Below are 18,857 nucleotides of genomic sequence, written 5' to 3' on the forward strand. Positions count from 1 at the left end.
AAATGTCCTTCTAAACCCTAAAGAATGAGATTTATGCTCCATGCTTTCAGCACTTCTACGTTACAGCTTTTAGGGAAATTTTGCATGCCATAAAATTCACCTATTATGAAGTATAAATGCAAAATGCAATGGTTTTTAATGAGCACCTTTAATAGATCGATTTAAATGTCTGTGCAACCATCAACATGACCCAGTTTTAGAACATTCACATTACCAAAAAATTCCTTCGAGTAGTCTATTTGCGATCAATTTTTTTCTCTAAGAAAATACACTGTTTTCTTGGACATGTCACATAAATGGCATAATACTATATGGATTATTTTGTGAAGGGATTCTTTCACTTAGAATAACGTTTTTGAGATTCATCCAGTGCATTAATAGCCCATGGCACTCTACCGAGGGCGATGCATTAATAGCCCATTCCTTCTGATTATCAGATAGTATTCCACTGGGTACGTTTACCAAATCTTGTCTACACATTCACGAGTTGATAAATGTGTAACCCGCCACCCTCACATGAAATTTTAGTTACTACGAATAATTCTAATCTGAACATTCATGTATAAATTGTTTTATGGTCATGTATTTTCATTTCTCTTCAGCAGGATTTTTAGAATAGAATTGTTCAGTTGTGGTCACTTTATGGGTTTGATAAATTAATGCATTTACTTATGAAAAATTCGAGGCTTCCACACACAGCTGTCATGTATAATCTTGTCAACCTAGCTGAGTAAACACTTTAAGTTTTTGAAGAAACTACCAAACTGTTTTCAAAAGTGGCTGGCTACTAACCACCAGAAATTTACAAGGATTCCAGTTTCTCCACATCCTCACCAACACACTTGGTATTGTCTTTTTTTTTTTTTTTAATGTAACTATACTAAGTGGGTGTATGGTATTATCTTATGATTTCAGCTTGCATCTCTCTAATGACCAATGATGTTGAACACCTTTTCATGTACTTATTAACCACCTATCTTCTTTAGTGAAATGTCTGTTCAAGTCTTTAGATCGTTTTTATTATTTTAATTTTTAATTTTAATTTTAATTTTAATTTCAGGTGAATGTGAGGGTACAAACAACTAGGTTACACAATATTTGCATTTGTTGGGTAGAGTCCCTCGTGTCGTTGTGTCCTGCACCCACAAGGTGTGCCATAGACCCTTACATTGTGCCCGGTAAGTGGGAGCACACCTATCCCCGTCCCCACTCTCCTCTCCCTTCTCCCTTGCTCCTTCTCCCCACAGCTTGAATTGTTTTTTTTTTTTGGGTTTTTTTTTTTGTAGACACAGTCTCACTTTATGGCCCTCGGTAGAGTGCCGTGGCATCACACAGCTCACAGCAACCTCCAACTCCTGGGCTGAAGTGATTCTCTTGCCTCAGCCTCCCGAGTAGCTGGGACTACAGGCGCCCGTCACAACACCCGGCTATTTTTTGGTTTGCAGTTCAGCGGGGGCTGGGTTTGAACCCGCCACCCTCAGTATATGGGGCCGGCGCCCCACCAACTGAACCACAGGCGCCGCCCCTTGAATTTTTTCTCTTATATGAGCATGTATTAGACCATCTACTAGCTTCATATTAGTATTGAGTACATTGGATATTTGCTTTTCCATTCTTGTGATACTTTACTAAGAAGAATGTGTTTCAGCTCCATCCAGGTTAATACAAAGATGTAAAGTCACCATCTTTTTATGGCTGAATAGTATTCCATGGTATGTGTGTGTATGTGTGTGTGTGTGTGTATGTATGCATGCCAGTTTATTAATCCATTCCTGGGTTGATGGGCATTTAGGTTGTCCACATCTTTAGACTTCAGACACATATTTTAAATTGGGTTGTAGGTCATCTCATTGAGGTATAAGAATTCTATCTACTCTGGATACAAGTCCTTTACCAGACACATGATTTGCAGATATTTTCTCCTAGGCTGTGGCTTACTTTTTTATTTTATTACTGGTATCTCTTGAATTGTAAAGGTTTTAATTTAATTTAAATTCATTTTAATTTAAAATTTAAAATATACAATTTTTTTTTTTGAGATAGGGTCTTGCTCTGTCTCCTGGGCTGTACCGCAGTGGTATCATCATAGCTCACTGCAACCTCAAACTCCTGGGCTCCAGTGATCCTCCTGCCTTAGCCCCTCAAGTAGCTAGAAGTATAGGAGCATGCCACCATGCTGAGCTAATGTTTCTATTTTTTGTAGAGACAGGATCTTGCTCTTTGCTCAGGTTAGTCTCCTGAGCTAAAGTGATCCTCTGGTTTTGGCCTCTCAGAGTGCTCTCAGAGTGCTAGTGCTATTTTTTAATAGATTTAATTACTCCCGGGATTACAGGAGTGAGCCACCAAACCTGGCCAATAAAGTACAATTCAGGTTTATGATTCATTTTGAGTCAATTATGTGAGGCAAGAATCTAAGTTTTTTTGTTTGTAGATTGGTTGGTATATAGATATCTAATTGTTCCAGAACCACTTGTTGAAAAGACAATCCTTTCCTCACTGAATTCCCTTGGCCCCTCTGTTAAAAACCAATACACCATAAATGACTATTCTTACACCAATACCATAATGCCTTACTTATCCTAGCTTTATATTTAATTTTCAAATGATGTAGTTTAGTAAGTCCCCCCAACTTTTCCTTTTTCTTTTCTTTTCGTCACAGGGGCCTCATTCCCTTGCCCAGGCTAGAGTACAGGGGTGTCACCATAGTTCACTGCAACCTCCAACTCCTGCATTCAAACAAACCTCCTGCCTCAGCCTCCTGAGCAGCTGGCACTGCAGGTGCACACCACATGCCCAGCTAACTTCTTAATTTTTTATAAAGACAGGGTCTTCTTAAGTGTTGCTCAGGCTGGTCTCAAACTCTTGACCTCAAGTGATCCTCTTGTTTTGGCCTCTTAGAGTGCTAGGATTACAGGAGTGACACCACAGGCAACAGGTTTTCTTTCTCTTTAGTTTTTTTGTTTTTTTGTTTTTTGAGACAGACTCTCACTTTGTCACCTTTGATAAGAGTACGGTGGCGTCATAGCTCACAGAAACCTTAACTCAAGTGATCCTCCTGCCTCAGCCACCCAAGTACCTGGGACTACAGGTGCTCACAAAACCTGGCTATTTTTTAGAGACAGAGTCTCGCTCTTGCTCAGGCTGGTCTGGAACTCCTACGCTCAGGTGATCCACCTGCCTCAGCCTCCTAGAGTGCAGATTACAGGCATGAATCATGGCACCGTCCTATGTTTTTCTTTCTTTTTTTTAAATAGATTTAATTAAATTAATTAATTTATTTTTGTGTGTGTGTGGTTTTTGGCCGGGGCTGGGTTTGAACCCGCCACCTCCGGCATATGGGACCAGTGCCCTTCCCCTTTGAGCCACAGGCTCCGCCCCTATGTTTTTCTTTTTAAAAACTGTTTTGGCTATTGCATTTCCAAATAAATTTTAAGATGTTAAGATAATACTGTGATTTTATTTACGATTAGGGTTATGATAAATTTGTGAAATTATTAGGAATAGGATTAGGATGAATTTGTGAATTTCTACCAAAAAAAGCCTGTGGAGATTTTGCTAGGAATTGTGTTAAATCTATTCATAAATTTAGGAAAATTTTCCATTTTAACACTATTGAGCCTTTCCATTTATTGAGATTTTCTTTAATTTCTCTCAAAAAAATTTTATGGTTTTAAGTATATAAAGCTTATCCCTCTTTGTTAAATTCCTGAACATTTTTTCTTTTAAATTTTTCTTTATTTCAAAATATTAAAGGGGTACAAATGCTTTTGGTTACATAGACCACTTTTGTAACACCCGAGTCACAGCCATAAGTGTGCCCATCACCCAAACAGTATTCACTGTACCTGTTAGGTAGTATTTTTTCTTTATGATGCTATTGTGAATGAAATTATTTTCTCAATTTCTTTTTTTATAAACACGACCATTGATTACTACAATATAAAACTACGGTTAATTTTTGTAGATTGATCTTGCGTCCTGAGACCTTGATATATTTTTTACTAGTTCAGTTAGTGTTTTTATGGATTTCTTGGGGTTTTCTACATAGAGGGTGATCTCATCTGTGAATAAAGACAATTTTTTTTTTTGATGGAGTCTCACTCCATCACCCTGTGTAGAGTGTTATGGTGTCATCATTAGCTCACTACAACCTCAAACCCTCAAGAGGGCTCAAGTTATCTTCTTGAATCAGCCTCCTGAGCAGCTGAGACTACAGGTGCCCACAATGACACCTGGCCAATTTATTTTTATTCTTAATGTTTTTTGCCTGTGCTTTTCCCCAAATCTCCATTATACTTCCAGAAGTGGTGAGAATGAACACTCTCGCATTGCTCCTGATCTTAGAAGGAAAGTATTCACTCTTCCACCCTTATGTATAATGTTAGTTACAGGATTTTTGCAAATTTTTTTTTTTTTTTAGGATTTTTGCAGATTTTATAGGTTGAGGAAGTTCTCTTATTAGTTTGTTCAGAGATTTCATCGTGAATAGATGTTGGATTTTGTCATATGATTTTTTCAGAAGCTATTGAAATGACCATGTCTGTTTTTTATTCTATTAATATAATGTACACATATTACATTAATTAATGCATCCCTGGGACAAATCTCTCTTGATCATGGCACATAATCCTTTTTATATGCTGCTAAATTTGGTGTGCTGATATTTGGTTAAGGATCTGTGTTCATAAGGGATATTGGTCTATAGTTTTCTTTTTTATTGTTGGGGATTCATTGAGGGTACAAGAAACCAGGTTACACTAACTGCATTTGTTAGGTAAAGACCCTCTTACAATCGTGTCTTGCCCCCCGGTCTATAGTTTTCTTATGATTTTTTGGTCTGGCGTTAGTATCTGGGTAATTAACCTCATAGAATAAATTGGGAGTTAATTACTTCTCTTCTTATTTTTAAAAGACTTTGAAAACAATTCTTTAAATATTTGATAGAATTCATCAATAATAACATCTGGCTTGAGGTTTTTATTGTAGGAAGCTTTTTAATTACTACTTACATTTATTTACTTGTCATGTGAATTTGGATTTTCCATTTCTTCTGGAGTCAGTTTTCCCAATTTGTGCCTTTCTGGTAATTTTTTATTTATTTTTTATTTTTGTAGAGACAGAGTCTCACTTTACCGCCCTCGGTAGAGTGCCATGATGTCACAGGATTCACAGAAACCTCCAGCTCTTGGGCTTCCATGATTCTCCTGCCTCAGCCTCCCGAGCAGCTGGGACTACAGGCGCCCACCACGGCTATTTTTTTGTTGCAGTTCGGCTGGGGCTGGGTTCAAACCTGCCACCCTTGGTATATGGGGCCGGCACCCTACTCACTATTTTTTAATTTTATCTAAATTGTCTAATTTGCTAGTATAAAGTTATTCAAAATGTAAATGAAGTTATTCCTTTTAGTTTCTATAGGACCAGTAGTTATGTACTTACTTTTCTTCCTAACTTTGATAATTTCTTTTCTATTCTCTTATTTTCTTGGTCAGTGTAGTGTAGGGTGGGGAATCACATGTGGTCTTCTAAGTCCTTAAGTGTAGCCTTTTGACTGAATCCAAATTTTATAGAACAAATCCTTTTATTAACACATTTTGTTCATCTTTTTATATTTTTGTTTTATTTTTAAAATGGACATACTTAAAATACCAAAGAATAAAATAAGTTTCAACAAAATAATCTTCTCAGATTAACTGGCATAATTAGAACATTAATAACCCATAAGGCCTAAATTGACAGCTATTTAGTTCTAAACCCACCCCCCATCCTGACTGGTGCCACTACCACACAAGGCTGGTTGGAGAGTTTACGGGGGTCAAGTACACCAGTCTGTTACCAGCTTCTGACAACAGTGCATTGTGTTTCTGTTTGAAGTGGATTTGTGAATAGTTGCAAAGCTGAACAGTGTTTTTTAATTCTGTCTGCTCAATAGCCCATCATGTCAAAGATCAAGGGAATGCTGAAGGAAGAAAACAGGTTTTTTAAATGAGGATTAGGAATTACAATATTATCTTGTTTCTGCTAAAGATAAGATGATTTTCTTGCTTTGTGATACTAGAAATTCAATACTCATCAGCATTATAATATTCATAAAGACCACAAATATTTTAGAGGGAGAGGTACAAAAGGATGCATTAGAGAAATTAAAAGATGAAAAGCAAAAACAGGGCGGTGCCTGTGGCTCAGTGAGTAGGGCGCCAGCCCCATATGCCGAGGGTAGTGGGTTCAAACCCGGCCCAGGCCAAACTGCAACAAAAAAATAGCCGGGTGTTGTGGCGGGCGCCTGTAGTCCCAGCTGCTCGGGAGGTTGAGGCAAGAGAATCGTGGAAGCCCAAGAGTTAGAGGTTGTTGTGAGCTGTGTGACGTCATGGCACTCTACCAGAGGGCAGTACAGTGAGACTCTGTCTCTACAAAAAAAAAAAAAAAAGAAAAGCAAAGACAAAGACAATTCTTTAAAGCAGCAATAAGAGCTGGAAATAATGCCACTGAAGCAACTTATAATGTAGTTTACACAGGGTGGCCATAAAATGTGTGTACAATTTAGATTGTGTATCCTGGTGTGGGGGGCGAGCCATTCAGTGATGCAGAAATTGTGAAAGGATGCATTGTCAAAGTTGAAGGATGCTTAGACCCTTACAATGTTTCAAAGCACAAAGAATGCAGCCTTTTGACTAAATCCAAATCTCTTTCAAGGAGAACCATAGCCCATCGGCCGGATGAATTAGCCTTCAACTTAACAAAACCATTCATGCAATACTTCGACAGGAAAATATATACATTATTCACTTGTTTTGGATGAATCAACTGATATTACTGACTTGGAGCAGGTTTTATACTTCATGTAGGCATAACAAAATATTTTCTTTGCTATGAAGGGTTACTTGGGTTAGGCACTCTTGCAAATAGAACACAAAGAATATATATCTTCAATAACCTTCAAGATAAATGTCATAACTCTAGTGAGTGCATGCACAGACAGTGCACCTTCCATGACAGGAAAACAGGAAGGGTTTATCGCACAGATGAAGTATTAATGGATCCAAGTGTTCTCATTTCTTTTCACGTATCTTGTTATCAATAAAATCTCTGTGCTAAAGCTACTATTTTACGTGACACTTTGCAACACAGTAGTGTCAATTTTATAATGTGCTAATGTTGAACAATGAAGTATTCAGGGTATATTTGCCCTATCATTTTAAAGCACGTTCACTACTGCAGGGACAGGTGTTAAGTCAAAATTTTGCCTCCGCAGGAATAGATAAATTTTATGAAGAACAGAGTCAGTGATGTGAATTATTAAAAGAAGATTTCTATGGGAATGTAGTATTTCTGTGTAATATCATGTCAAATCAAAATGACTTGAATATTTCTTTCCAAGGTAAACTTAAGTCTACATATGATATGTGGCAAAAATCCGAGCATTTTGAAAAAACTATCTTTTTTCAAAACATTCCTTCAAAAGACCATTTTCCACACTTAGCAAAGATCATAGATGAGCAGAATAGTATATGAGAATCATTTGAAGAACACAGAGATGTTATAGACCTATTAATTGGAAAATACAATGAAAGGTTCAGTGACTTTCAGAATCCTGACATCACACTGAAATTAGCATTTCGGCCTCACCTAGTTGATATCACAAGGCACCTAAAGAACTACAGATGGAATTGGTTGACCTCTCAGTAGATGATATTTTAAAGTCATTGTTTGATGTTAAAAAAGATCCAACTGAATATGGAAAAATGCAGTAGAATATCCACACTTTCAGCAACATGCCCAGAAAATGCTTTCTTGCTTTCAATCACTTATTGCTATGAATCTATGTTCTCCTACCTAATTCAAATCAAGACACCTTAAGGTCACAAATGTCTGATACTCAGTTAGGAGAGTAACTGAAACTACACACCTCTGTGCTGCAATGAAATCTTCAAATGCTTTCCAAAAAACCCCCCCAGATACAACAAAGTCATTAAAAGCACAGTTAGGCTCGGCCCGTAGCACAGTGGTTATGGCGCTGGCCACATGCACTGAGGCTGGTGGGTTTGAACCCAGCCTGGGGCTGCTAAACAACAATGACAACTGCAACAAAAAAATAGCCAGGTGTTGTGGTGGGCACTGTAGTCCCAGCTACTTGGGAAGCCAAGGCAAGACAATTGCTTAAGCCCAAGAGTTTGAGGTTGCTGTAAGCTGTGACACCATGGCACTCTACCGAGAGTGACATAATGAGACTCTGTCTCAAAAAAAGAAAGCATAGATAACTTAAAAATGAACAGTTTAGGCTGGGGCAGTGGCTCATGCCTACAATCTGAGCACTCTGGGAGGCTGAGGTGGTTGGATCGCCTGAGCTCACAGGTTCAAGACTAGCCTGAGCAAGAGTGAGACCCATCTCTAAAAAAATAGCTGGGCATTGTGGCAGGCACCTGTAGTCCCAGCTACTTGGGAGACTGAGGCAAAAGAATTGCTTGAGCCCAAGAGTTTGAGGGTTGCTGTAAGCTATAACACCTCAGCACTTTACTGAGGGCAACAAAGTGAGACTCTATCTCAAAAAAAAAAAAAAAAAGTAAAATAAAATAAAATGAACAGTTTGCATTTTTTGAAATTATTAAGTACATAGTAGTTAGATTTTTACAAAATAATGTACATTTTAAGTATATTTAATTTTAAATGTATTTAACTAAATTTCTTGAATGCAGCCTTATTTGGTTATAGTGAAATTAATTTGGCCTTTCAACATGAAAGGTTCCCCACCCCTGTTCTAGCGTATTCACACTTTTATCATTATCAAATATCCCTATTTTTTAGCACTATTTCCTGTTATAAAGCCTACTTTGTCTGATTTTAATATAACCACTCTAGCCAGCTCTCTGATAGTTGCTGTTTGCAGCTACATGTTTTCCCATTCTTTTATTTTCACCCTATTTGTTTTCTTTGACTCTGTGATATGTCTCTTATAGATGGGATATAGTTGGGTTTGGGTTTTTTGAGTAAGGTATTTATTCCATTCATATTTAATGTAATTGTTGATATAGCTGCTAGCAAAAAGTATCTCAGTCTTTATCCAGGAATGTCTTTATTTCTCTTTTATATTTGAAGGATAGTTTCCCTGTATATTGAGTTCTTAATTGACAAGCTTTTCTTTCAGCATGTTGAAAGTGTCATCCTGCTGCTTTGTCTCCACTGTTTTTGTTTTTTCTTTCTTTCATAACTCCCCTTTCACAGAATTTTTTAAAAAGGAAATGACAGAGATGGACTATTTATTTATTTACTTATTGAGATGGTATCTCACTATGTTGCTGAGGTTGGTCTCAAATTCCTGGGTTCAAGAGAGCCTCCCACCTCAGACTCTTGAGCTGCTCAGATTACAAGGATGAGTCACCATGCCAAGTGGTTCCACTGTTATTGATAAGAAGTCAGCCATTAATTGTATCTTTTTCCCCCATGCATGTTGAATCATCCTCCTCTTGCTGCTTTCAAGATTTTCTTTTTTTTTTTTTTTGTAGAGACAGAGTCTCACTTTATGGCCCAAGGTAGAGTGCCGTGGCATCACACAGCTCACAGCAACCTCCAACTCCTGGGCTTAAGCGATTCTCTTGCCTCAGCCTCCCAAGTAGCTGGAACTACAGGCGCCCGCCACAACGCCCAGCTATTTTTTGGTTGCAGTTCAGCCAGGGCCGGGTTTGAACCCACCACCCTTGGTATGTGGGGCCGGCACCTTACCGACTGAGCCACAGGCGCCGCCCCTCAAGATTTTCTTTAAGTCTTTCAAAAGTATAATTATAATGTGTCCAGGTATAGATCTCTTTTTGATTATCCTACTAGGGGCTTGGATCTGTAAATTAATGCTTTTCATCAAATTAGGGAAGTTTTGATCCATCATTTCTTCAGGTATTTCTCCTATCCCTCTCTTTTCTTCTTTTGGGATTCTTTGTACACATATGCTGATATGTTTGATGTCAGGCAGATCTGAGGCTCTGTTCACATTACTTCAATTTTTAAAAAATCTGTTCTTTATATTGAATGATTCATTTTGCTTTACTTCTACTTATTCGTTCTTTTCTCATCTCAAATGTTGAGTCCCTCTAGAGAATTTTCATTTCATCTACTGTATTTTTCAACTCCAGAATTTCTATTTGGTTCTTTTAAAAATAATTGGTCTCAGGCCAGGCATGATGGCTCATACCTGTAATCCTACTGTCTCCAAAAAATAAATAAATAAATAAATAATAAATGTTTCTCTCTATTGAGATTCTGTATTTATTAAGTCTTTAATTTTTTAAAACATGATTTCCTTCTGATCTCTACATATCTTTAAATAGCTACTTTGTAGTCTTTTTCAGCTGTATCCTACATCTCAGGACAGACACTCGGAGATTATGCTTCTTTACTGCTTTTTTCCCTGCACATACATCACATTTTGCCTCTCTGAATATCTCTTTTTTGTTGTTGTTGAATACTGAGCCTTTTTATATAATATATGGTAGCAACCCCGAATCCTGACTTTTCCCATAGGATTGTCACTATTATTGTTTTGCTTATTTAGTAATATTCCTGGACTAAGTCTGTCCCATAAAAAAGGTACAGTTGCTGATTTCTTTCCCCAACTTTTCTCCTTGCTTTTAAGTCTGGCTTCTAGGTAGGGGTCATCCCCATGTCTGCATAGCTTAGTGTTCTGGCAAAGTCTAGTTAGAGGTTTTGGTCTAATACCTTGAGCCAGAAAACCTTCCACTCTCAGCTCCTGACTCTGTGGGTGAGCTGGGGAGCACATTCAAACCTCAGACTATTTTTAATGTCTGTCCCAGCTTTTACTTCCTGCAGGCTTTCATATCCCCTCTGCACACAGGCTCCTCTGTGGATATTTTGAGCCTACTCCATGTCCGTGGCTCATGCTCACAGACTAGGATCCATCTGGGGTATATGGAGAGCCAGCAAGGCCCTGATGGCTGTCTCCCCTCCCAGAACCATCTAGTAAGTCCCCCACTTGGTCAGTGGTCCATTGCTTGCTCCAAGGAGGACTATAAATTCAAACTAGTAGAGTTCCTGGGCTTTTCTGTTCATTTACTGCCGAGTTGGCTGCCAGTTTAACAGACAATCCTCCAAATAGAGTAAGCCCCTTCTGGAAGCAGCAGCAAGCTTTCTGGTTTTCACAGCCTGCCCCGCTCTGGTTGAATGATCACACTGACAGAGCTGGGGAGGAGGAAACAGGAATGATCACAGTCAGGAACGCCACACATTCATTCTGTTCCTCCCCCAAAGGTTAGTAGTTTTCATGAACAAATGCCTCTCAGTTTGTTGTGTGCCTTTGGTCAATTTTTAGAGAGCTGAAATGGATGTTTTGACAGACTTTTCCCAGCTTTCTAGTTGCTTTTTGAGAACAGGTTTCATCAGCCTCTTTGCTCTGTCATGCTAGAATTCAATATGTCAACCACGCTTCACATTCTGCTGGAACTGGGATTATTTGTGCTATTAAAAAGCAGATCATGCGAGTGAAAATATTCCTATGAAACCTATTTTCAAAGGAAAATGTTTGGGGTCTTTCATGGATAAAAATCAACCAAAGAGAAAACATAAAGATGACCAAAGGTCCAAGTTTAAATAATGATTTTGTTAGATTACATTTTAAAACTGCACTCATTGGAAGCAGCACCTGGGGCCCTGAAACTTGACTCCTTCAGAGACAGGAGGGAAAGGAAATGCCCCACGGAAAGAAGGTGGCCTCAAAGCACATCCCTCAGCCGCTCTCCTGGCCCTTCCTTTCCTCACGCTTTACCTTATGCTTCAGTTGCAGTCATTCGATACACAAAGGCCATTCTTGGGCTTCACCCAAGTGCCCCCAACTGGCCATTTGTCTATTTTCATTTCTTTGTCATCTGAGATAAGCTGATTCCCCTTGGACAAACCACTTGAGCTCTGGACCCCCTCCTTTCCCCCAGGAAGAGAAAATCAGAACTATTTCACTCATCTGGGAGTCTAGACCCTTAGAGCTGGAGAAGGCTTAGAGAATTTTTGGCAAAACTTCTTATTTTCATATGGATAAATTAAGGCTTAGGGAAGTTAAGGGGCCTACCCATGATCACCTTCCAGGATATAATAAAAATTAAATACGTCCTGATGATAAAATAGGCACAAGGTATCAGAAATCATTACCAAAATGAATGAAGGATCGGGCTCTGGGCCAGTGCCTGGAAATGGTTTCAAGATTAAATATCACATTACTCAGGCTCTGAGAATGTTGGACACACAAGCTCGTAAGAGAGATTTTCCCACCCTCCTCTCTCACTTACCTTAGCAACGAAAATCCAGGCTGCACACTGTCCTGGGGCCAGAAGGCTTTTTAGCTTCACTATACTGAACATGAGAAAGAATCCTAAAAATCCACTGGAAGGAGAAAATATTATTTTATAAATGAGATTTGTCATCCTCTAGCCAATAGCTGACTCGTTTCTGCTACATTTTACCAGTTAATTCTGAATTATTACAAACCTCTAACTCATCTGTGTTTTCTAGTGATCTCTGCCTAAAAACACCAAAATTTAAAAATCCATTAGCTCTGCTTTTCTAAGGAGCTAGGAGCTATGACAGAAGCATTGGCGGGGTAGGGGTAGGGGGGGAGGGCTAGAAATCGAGGAGGTCTCTGGCTAAATTATGAAAGGAAAAGAAAATGTGGAGGAGAACCCCTATTCCTTCCCATATTACTTCTACAGTTTTGGCGCTCACCAAGGTAGGGTTTCAATTTTCTTTTTCCCCCTTTTGGGTTTTTGGCCAGGGCTGGGTTTGAACCCGCCACCTCCGGCATATGGGACTGGCGCCCTACTCCTTTCAGCCACAGGCGCCGCCCAGGGTTTCAATTTTTTTCAAGCAAAATAAACTGGCGGGAAAAGAATTCCAAAGGGAAACTCACCATGTGAGAAGGAAGGGTACTGACTGGCCCCTGGGCTCAGGGTAAGAACCCGAGTGAAAGGCTACCTCCAGCAACACAGGTGGCTGACTCAGGCCAGAAGTCCGACACGCACGTGTGAACCGTAAGAAGCTCTCGTTGGAGCCTGAGGATGAGGCAGCTTCTTGGGGCTGTTCAGAGGTCTGGGCCAGCAGTGGGATGGGAGGTAATGCCTACGCTGGGACCAGTGTCAGAAGTACCAGTGCGGGATCAGGACCAAAGCAAAGGGAGCTCTAAACTCTTCCCAGCACATGATTGCAGGACAGCTGGGAAAGAGGGAGGCAGAGAGACGCCAAAGGAGAGAGACAGAGGGGGAGACTTCGCGCTCGTGCGTGCAGGTGGTGGTTTGAGTGTGACTTTTATTTATAATTGAAAATTAAAAAGAAAGACACAGTGGCTCACACGTGTATGCAATCCCAGTATTCTAGAAGGCTGAGGCAGGAGGATCCCTTTAGCTTAGGAGTTCAAGACAATCACGAGCAATAGTGAGACCCCGTCTCTACTAAAAATAGAAAAAATGAGCCAGGCATTGTGGCAGGTGCCTGTAGTCCCAGCTACTCAGGAGGCTGAAGCAGGAGGATCACTGGAGCCCAAGAGTTTGAAGTTGTTGTGAGCTAGACTGAGGCCATGACACTCTAGCCTAGGTGACAGAGTAAGACTCTGTCTCAAAAAAAAATAAGGAAGACAGATGACTGCAGCTGCACCTCCAGCCAGAGAGGCAGGCCATGCAAGGACTTCATTTGTACCTCCAGAGTCTCAGGCACCGTACCCCTGGCTGACCTTTACCATAGGCTTTGATGTGCTGCTCAAATGCAGACGCGAAGCTCTCAGAGGCAGGGAAGGGCTCAGTCCTGGGCTGCTCTTTGTATTTTCCTCCACAGTGACTGCTATGGGGCCTCAGCCATAATACATATTCAATAAATGTTTGGCTGCTTGAATTGGAAGCTGGTTGAATTAAATTGGACATGCCCAAGGCCAGACATCATGGAAACGTGTAATTTCACTTCATCAGATTAGATTAGTTCAAAGCCACATTCTTGCAGCTGGACAGAGACAGGCATTAGGTTTCCCCTGTGAGTAGCTCAGCTTGTTGGCCCTGATGACCCGCAGAACCTGTTCAGATCTGCATCTGCAGTCACGGGAGACTGAACAGTTACGGAGTAAGACATCAAGTCACACTCAAAAGGCAAACAGGCCCCTTGGGTAAGTGACAGGCTCACCCAATCACACCAGGTGACCTGGATTTCTCATGACTATAACCAAATCCTCTTTCTTTTCTCAGGTTCAGTGTTTATAAAGTAGGAACAAGCACAGCAGTCTTCATCCTATCTTACGGAAACCAGACACTCTGAGAAGAGAAAGGTTACCCAGCCCCAAACTCTCACTTGGTTAACAAGGAAACTGAGGCACGGGTACAATTAGAATCCAGGTCTCCATGGCTATTCCTGTGGAAATGTGTTCTTTCTTTTCTTCTTTCCTTCCTTCTTTCTTTTGTTTTTTAGAGAGAGGGTCTTGCTCTGGAGTGCAGGTAGTGGCACAATCATAGGTTACAGACCTAGGTAACCTTCTCTCCTGGTGCTGAACACTCCTGTTCTCTGTAACCTTGAACTCCTGGTGCTCAAGTGATCCTCCTGCCTTGGCCCCCACCAAGCACCAAGTAGCTGGGACTACAGATAGTCACTACCACCCCAGGCTTTTTTTTTTTTTTTTTGGTGATCCTCCCGCCTCAGCCTCCTAAAGTATTAGGATTATGGGCATGAGCCACTGTGCCCAGCCTTGAAAATGTGTTCTTGACCAGCCAGAGTGAGATGTTCCAGGTGCCTGCGGCCAGGAGGGTGGGTCTGAGAAGTGAGGCATCCAGTGGTCCAGGTGCTTCTTAGTGGCTCCCATCCCAAGGAAGTAACAACTCCACAGGTACCTGTCCAACCTCCCAGACCTCCTTCCCCTGGGTCTTTTCCTCTCCTCTGTACCTCCAGCCAGAGAAGGACATGATCCCATGTTACCTGTTCCCTTGGCACAGGGCCAGAATAAACTCGTCCCAGACTGGGACCCATATACTTATGGAAGGATCTAGGACTCCTTCCCATCTCTGGACTTGTATGTCTGTGAGTCATTTCTAAATTACTCACAGATCCCTCACTTTCACTTTCCATTCTCAGATCTTCTAACCCTTGCCATGGATGCAGAGCTGGAAAGCAGAGGGAGGCTCTCAGAAGCGAAGAAGCCAGGGAAAAGGAGATTCCCTGGTAATGGGGTCTTCAGGTTGTGGCTACCACTAGCCCCAGGTCTCTGTGTCCCCTCTCTTTGCTCCCTAGGACCTCCCAGTCTCAGATGCGATCATGGTGGAGGCACCGAAATGGCTAAAGAGGCTAAGCTCTGTAGCAAGGGATGAAAGGTAACAAAGTTTAATTAATTCAACTAGAGCAGTGATTTTCAACTGGTGTGCCTCGGCACACTGGTGTGCCATGAAAATTTGTAAAAATCATTAATTAAATTATTTTTGAAAGAAGTTCAAGGCACACCTTGAACTTTTTACTCTTTTTTTTTTAAATCAACATAATTTAAGTATGCCTCTGAAGTTTAACCATAGGTTTGAGTGTGCTGTGAGATTAAAAAGGTTGAGAAACACTGAAATAGAGCTTTCCAGATCTTTAAAATAAACTATTTACCATGTTGTGTTACAAGAAAGCTGCAGATTAACAAGGGGTGGAAACAAAGCCTCAAAGCCACCCCACAAAGCCAACATCAAGGGGCTGAGAGCTGCGCTGTTCTGTGGCAAATAACTGGGCTCCCCCCACACCCCATTTGCCATTTGGCCAAATAACCACTCTTGACAGGAAACAAGTCCCAGGCACTTGGGCAGGTCAGTTTAATCCCAGCTAATGTGCAAGAGAACAGGCCTCTAAAGAAAGGTCTCTAAAGAAAAAAATAAAATTAAAATTAAAAAAAAAAAATAGCCAGGCATTGTTGCTGGTGCCTGTAGTCCTAGCTACTCAGGAGGCTGAGGCAAGAGGATCACTTGAGCCCAAGTGTTTGAGGTTGCTATGAGCTATCATGCCCCGGCACTCTACCAGAAGGCCACAGAATGAGACTTTGTCTCAAAAAAAAAAAAAAAAAGTAAAGAAAAAGAAAGAAGAGAAAAGAAAACGAAGAGGGCAGTGCTCGTAGCTTAATCGACAAGGCACCGGCCACATATACTGAGGGTGGCAGGTTCTAGCCCGGCCCAGGCCAGCTAAAACAGTGACAACTGCAACAAAAAAATGGCTGGGCATTGTAGTGGGCGCCTGGAGTCCCAGGTACTTGGGAAGCTGAGGCAGGAGAGTCACGTGGGCCCAAGAGTTTGAAGTTGCTGTGAGCTGTGACACCATGGCATGCTACCCAGGGAGACAGCTTGAGATTCTGTCTTAAAAGAAAAGAAAAGAAAACTAAGACTTAAGAGAAATGAGATAATTTTCCCAAAGATCACACAATTAGGAAGCAGCAATCTTGGGGTTCAACCAGGTCTGGTCTTTCTACCACAACAGATCACTGCACATCCTTTGAGACTGTCCACAGAAGCCTTGCCACTTCTCAGCACAACAGAGTCAAGCAAAATGGCGATCATATCAGAGAAAGGGAGAAGGGCTGGGTGTAAACGTCTGTGTATTTAGATGTGTCCACCTAATTGGCCTACAGCTCTGGGTCCTTCCCAAGGCCAAATCCTAATGGTCACCTAGTCCAGACATCTCCTAGTCATAGTTCCAAAATCTGTTTCTCAGGGAGCAAGGGTCTGGTGAAGGTTATTTTGGAAGTTTCCTTCAGGAACAAGAAGGAGGCCAAGATGGAAGCTCAGACAGTGCATCTCTGGACTCAAATCTTCCCTTCACCAGTTTTATATACTGAAGTTCTATGTGACATCTGCTGTGGAAGGGGGGGGATCCCAGTTCACTAGCAAGTTTGAAAACTTCAGCCCTGGCTGAGGCACTTCTGCAGACTAGGGGCTTCCATAGGGCCCAGCCCCAAGTGCTTGCGTGGGCTCGGTGATGGCCTATTGAAGGCCAACCTGTGTCATCACCGCAGGACCCAACCCTACTCTCTCCTGTCACTCATACAGGTCACCGGCAGGGACCCTGCCCTTCCCAGAGAGGAAGACACAACTGACAGGACAGAAAACATACTAACAAGTTCAAGATTACCTGGCACAGCAGCTGCCATGGAATCTGTAGAAATACAGGAACGGGAAGTCCAGGACACTGAAGAGATCACCTGTGGGCACAGCAATGGTGAGCAACGGCCCATGAGGCACCACACGGCCCTCCACCCCCAACTGCCCAGGGAAATGCAAGGTCAGGGTTTCTCGCATGGCAGTGCTCTGTGAATTGGGTTGCCCAGCAGTGAGTTCACTCTGGCATTCCTAGGGGCTCTGTCACTGGCATTGTCTAATATCAACAGCAGAATTCTAATAATGATCATTTGGTGAGAGCCTGCTTGTGCAGGACCTATGCTAAAAGCTGTACGTACTTACTCTTCCCATCCTCGTAACAACTCTGCAATTCTATTATCCCCATTTCAGCAGAGCCTAGAGAGGTTAGACATGTCTGAGATTGCACAACTCTAAAACTACTGAGCCAGAATGAGAACTCCAGTCCACCCAAACCCTAGGATCTCTCCCCTTTACCAAGCAGCCAGCCCTGCTCAAGAGCACATGCAGCAAAAAAAGAATCTTTGCAAACATTCTTCTCTTCTGCCTGTGTCTTTTAAAAAGATCACAAATGCATTCACCTGACATCTTTGTTCATTTTTCTGTTTAATTATTGCACAAATAGCACAAGGGCCAGACCGACTGTGCATACTCATTTTAGTGTGAGGTCCAAAGGGTACATTTATTTCTTGTGAAGTAAGCTCATTCCTTTAGTTCCACTTGCTGCAAGAGGAAATAATCACACATACTAGCTGCTTCCCTCTCTGGAATTTGAACTTGGTCACAAACAAGAAGTCAGGAGATTAAAAAAGCAGAAAGTGTTCCAAAAATGTGCAGAGAAAAGGAATTAAGCATTTCCACAGCGGATATCTTAATCTTTCCAAATCTGGAGTTCCTGAACCCCTGGAGAGCCTGGTCTTCCAGACCCCTGGGCCTTGGCCTGTCTCTCAGTTCTGGGGCGCTGGAGGGAGAGGGTGATTTTCCTAAGTATTTGCAGTAGGTTAGGTATGCAGTGGAACACCCAGGCGGCATTCCCTTCACCACTACACCTAGTTCAAGCGTTCTGGAAAAAATAACACAACAGGCCTGAATGAGCCCACATGACTCAGCCATCTACTGGGAAGGACAAGTTCTGAATTCTATTTCTCTGGAGGATTTTTTTTTGCTTTTTATCATGACTGTCATTGTCTTTGTTTCGTGTGTGCATATGTGTTTAACTAAAGGAGAGGGTTTCCTGTAGTCCAACAAGAAGCTAAGAGCTCTCGTTCTCTTTCTACTGCCTAATCGAGACCTAGCGTGGTTGAGGGACTTTGGAAATGACAACACCAGGCTCAGTTTTCTAGTGTATGAAAAGCACGTTCTTTTTTTTTTTTTAAATAGAGTTTCACTCTGTCACTCTAGGCAGAGTGCTGTGATGTCATAGCTCACGGCAACCTCAACTCGTGGGCTCAAGTGATCCTCCTACTTCAGCCTCCTAAGTAGCTGGGACTATAGGCATGCGCCCAATGCCCTGCTAACATTTTCTATTTTTTTTAGTCGAGATGGGGTCTCACTGTTGCTCAGGCTCATCTCGAACTCCTGAGCTCAAGCAATCCACTCACCTTGGCCTCCTAGAGTGCTGGATTTACAGGGGTGAGTCACTGTGCCCAGCCTAGCACAAACATATTCTGAAGTCTCTGTCCCCATAGCAGTGACAGATGAGTTAACCCCTGGGGACCCTGGACCTAAATGGCCAGAAGCCCCATT

General features: G+C 41.5%; 1 protein-coding gene across 1 annotated transcript in view; it reads right to left on the reverse strand.

Annotated features, from left to right (window-relative positions):
- Nucleotides 1–18,857, reverse strand: part of TMEM241 (transmembrane protein 241) — a 137,963-nt gene that overhangs the window by 43,673 nt on the left and 75,433 nt on the right. The window contains exons 12-13 of the mRNA XM_053571686.1: nucleotides 17,107–17,176; nucleotides 12,279–12,372 (exon numbers count right to left, since the gene is read on the reverse strand). Coding sequence (XP_053427661.1) covers nucleotides 12,279–12,372; nucleotides 17,107–17,176 — 164 coding nt within the window. The remainder of the gene's footprint in view (nucleotides 1–12,278; nucleotides 12,373–17,106; nucleotides 17,177–18,857) is intronic.

This window comes from Nycticebus coucang, chromosome 19 (assembly GCF_027406575.1).
Source record: "Nycticebus coucang isolate mNycCou1 chromosome 19, mNycCou1.pri, whole genome shotgun sequence".
Lineage (NCBI taxonomy): Eukaryota > Metazoa > Chordata > Mammalia > Primates > Lorisidae > Nycticebus > Nycticebus coucang.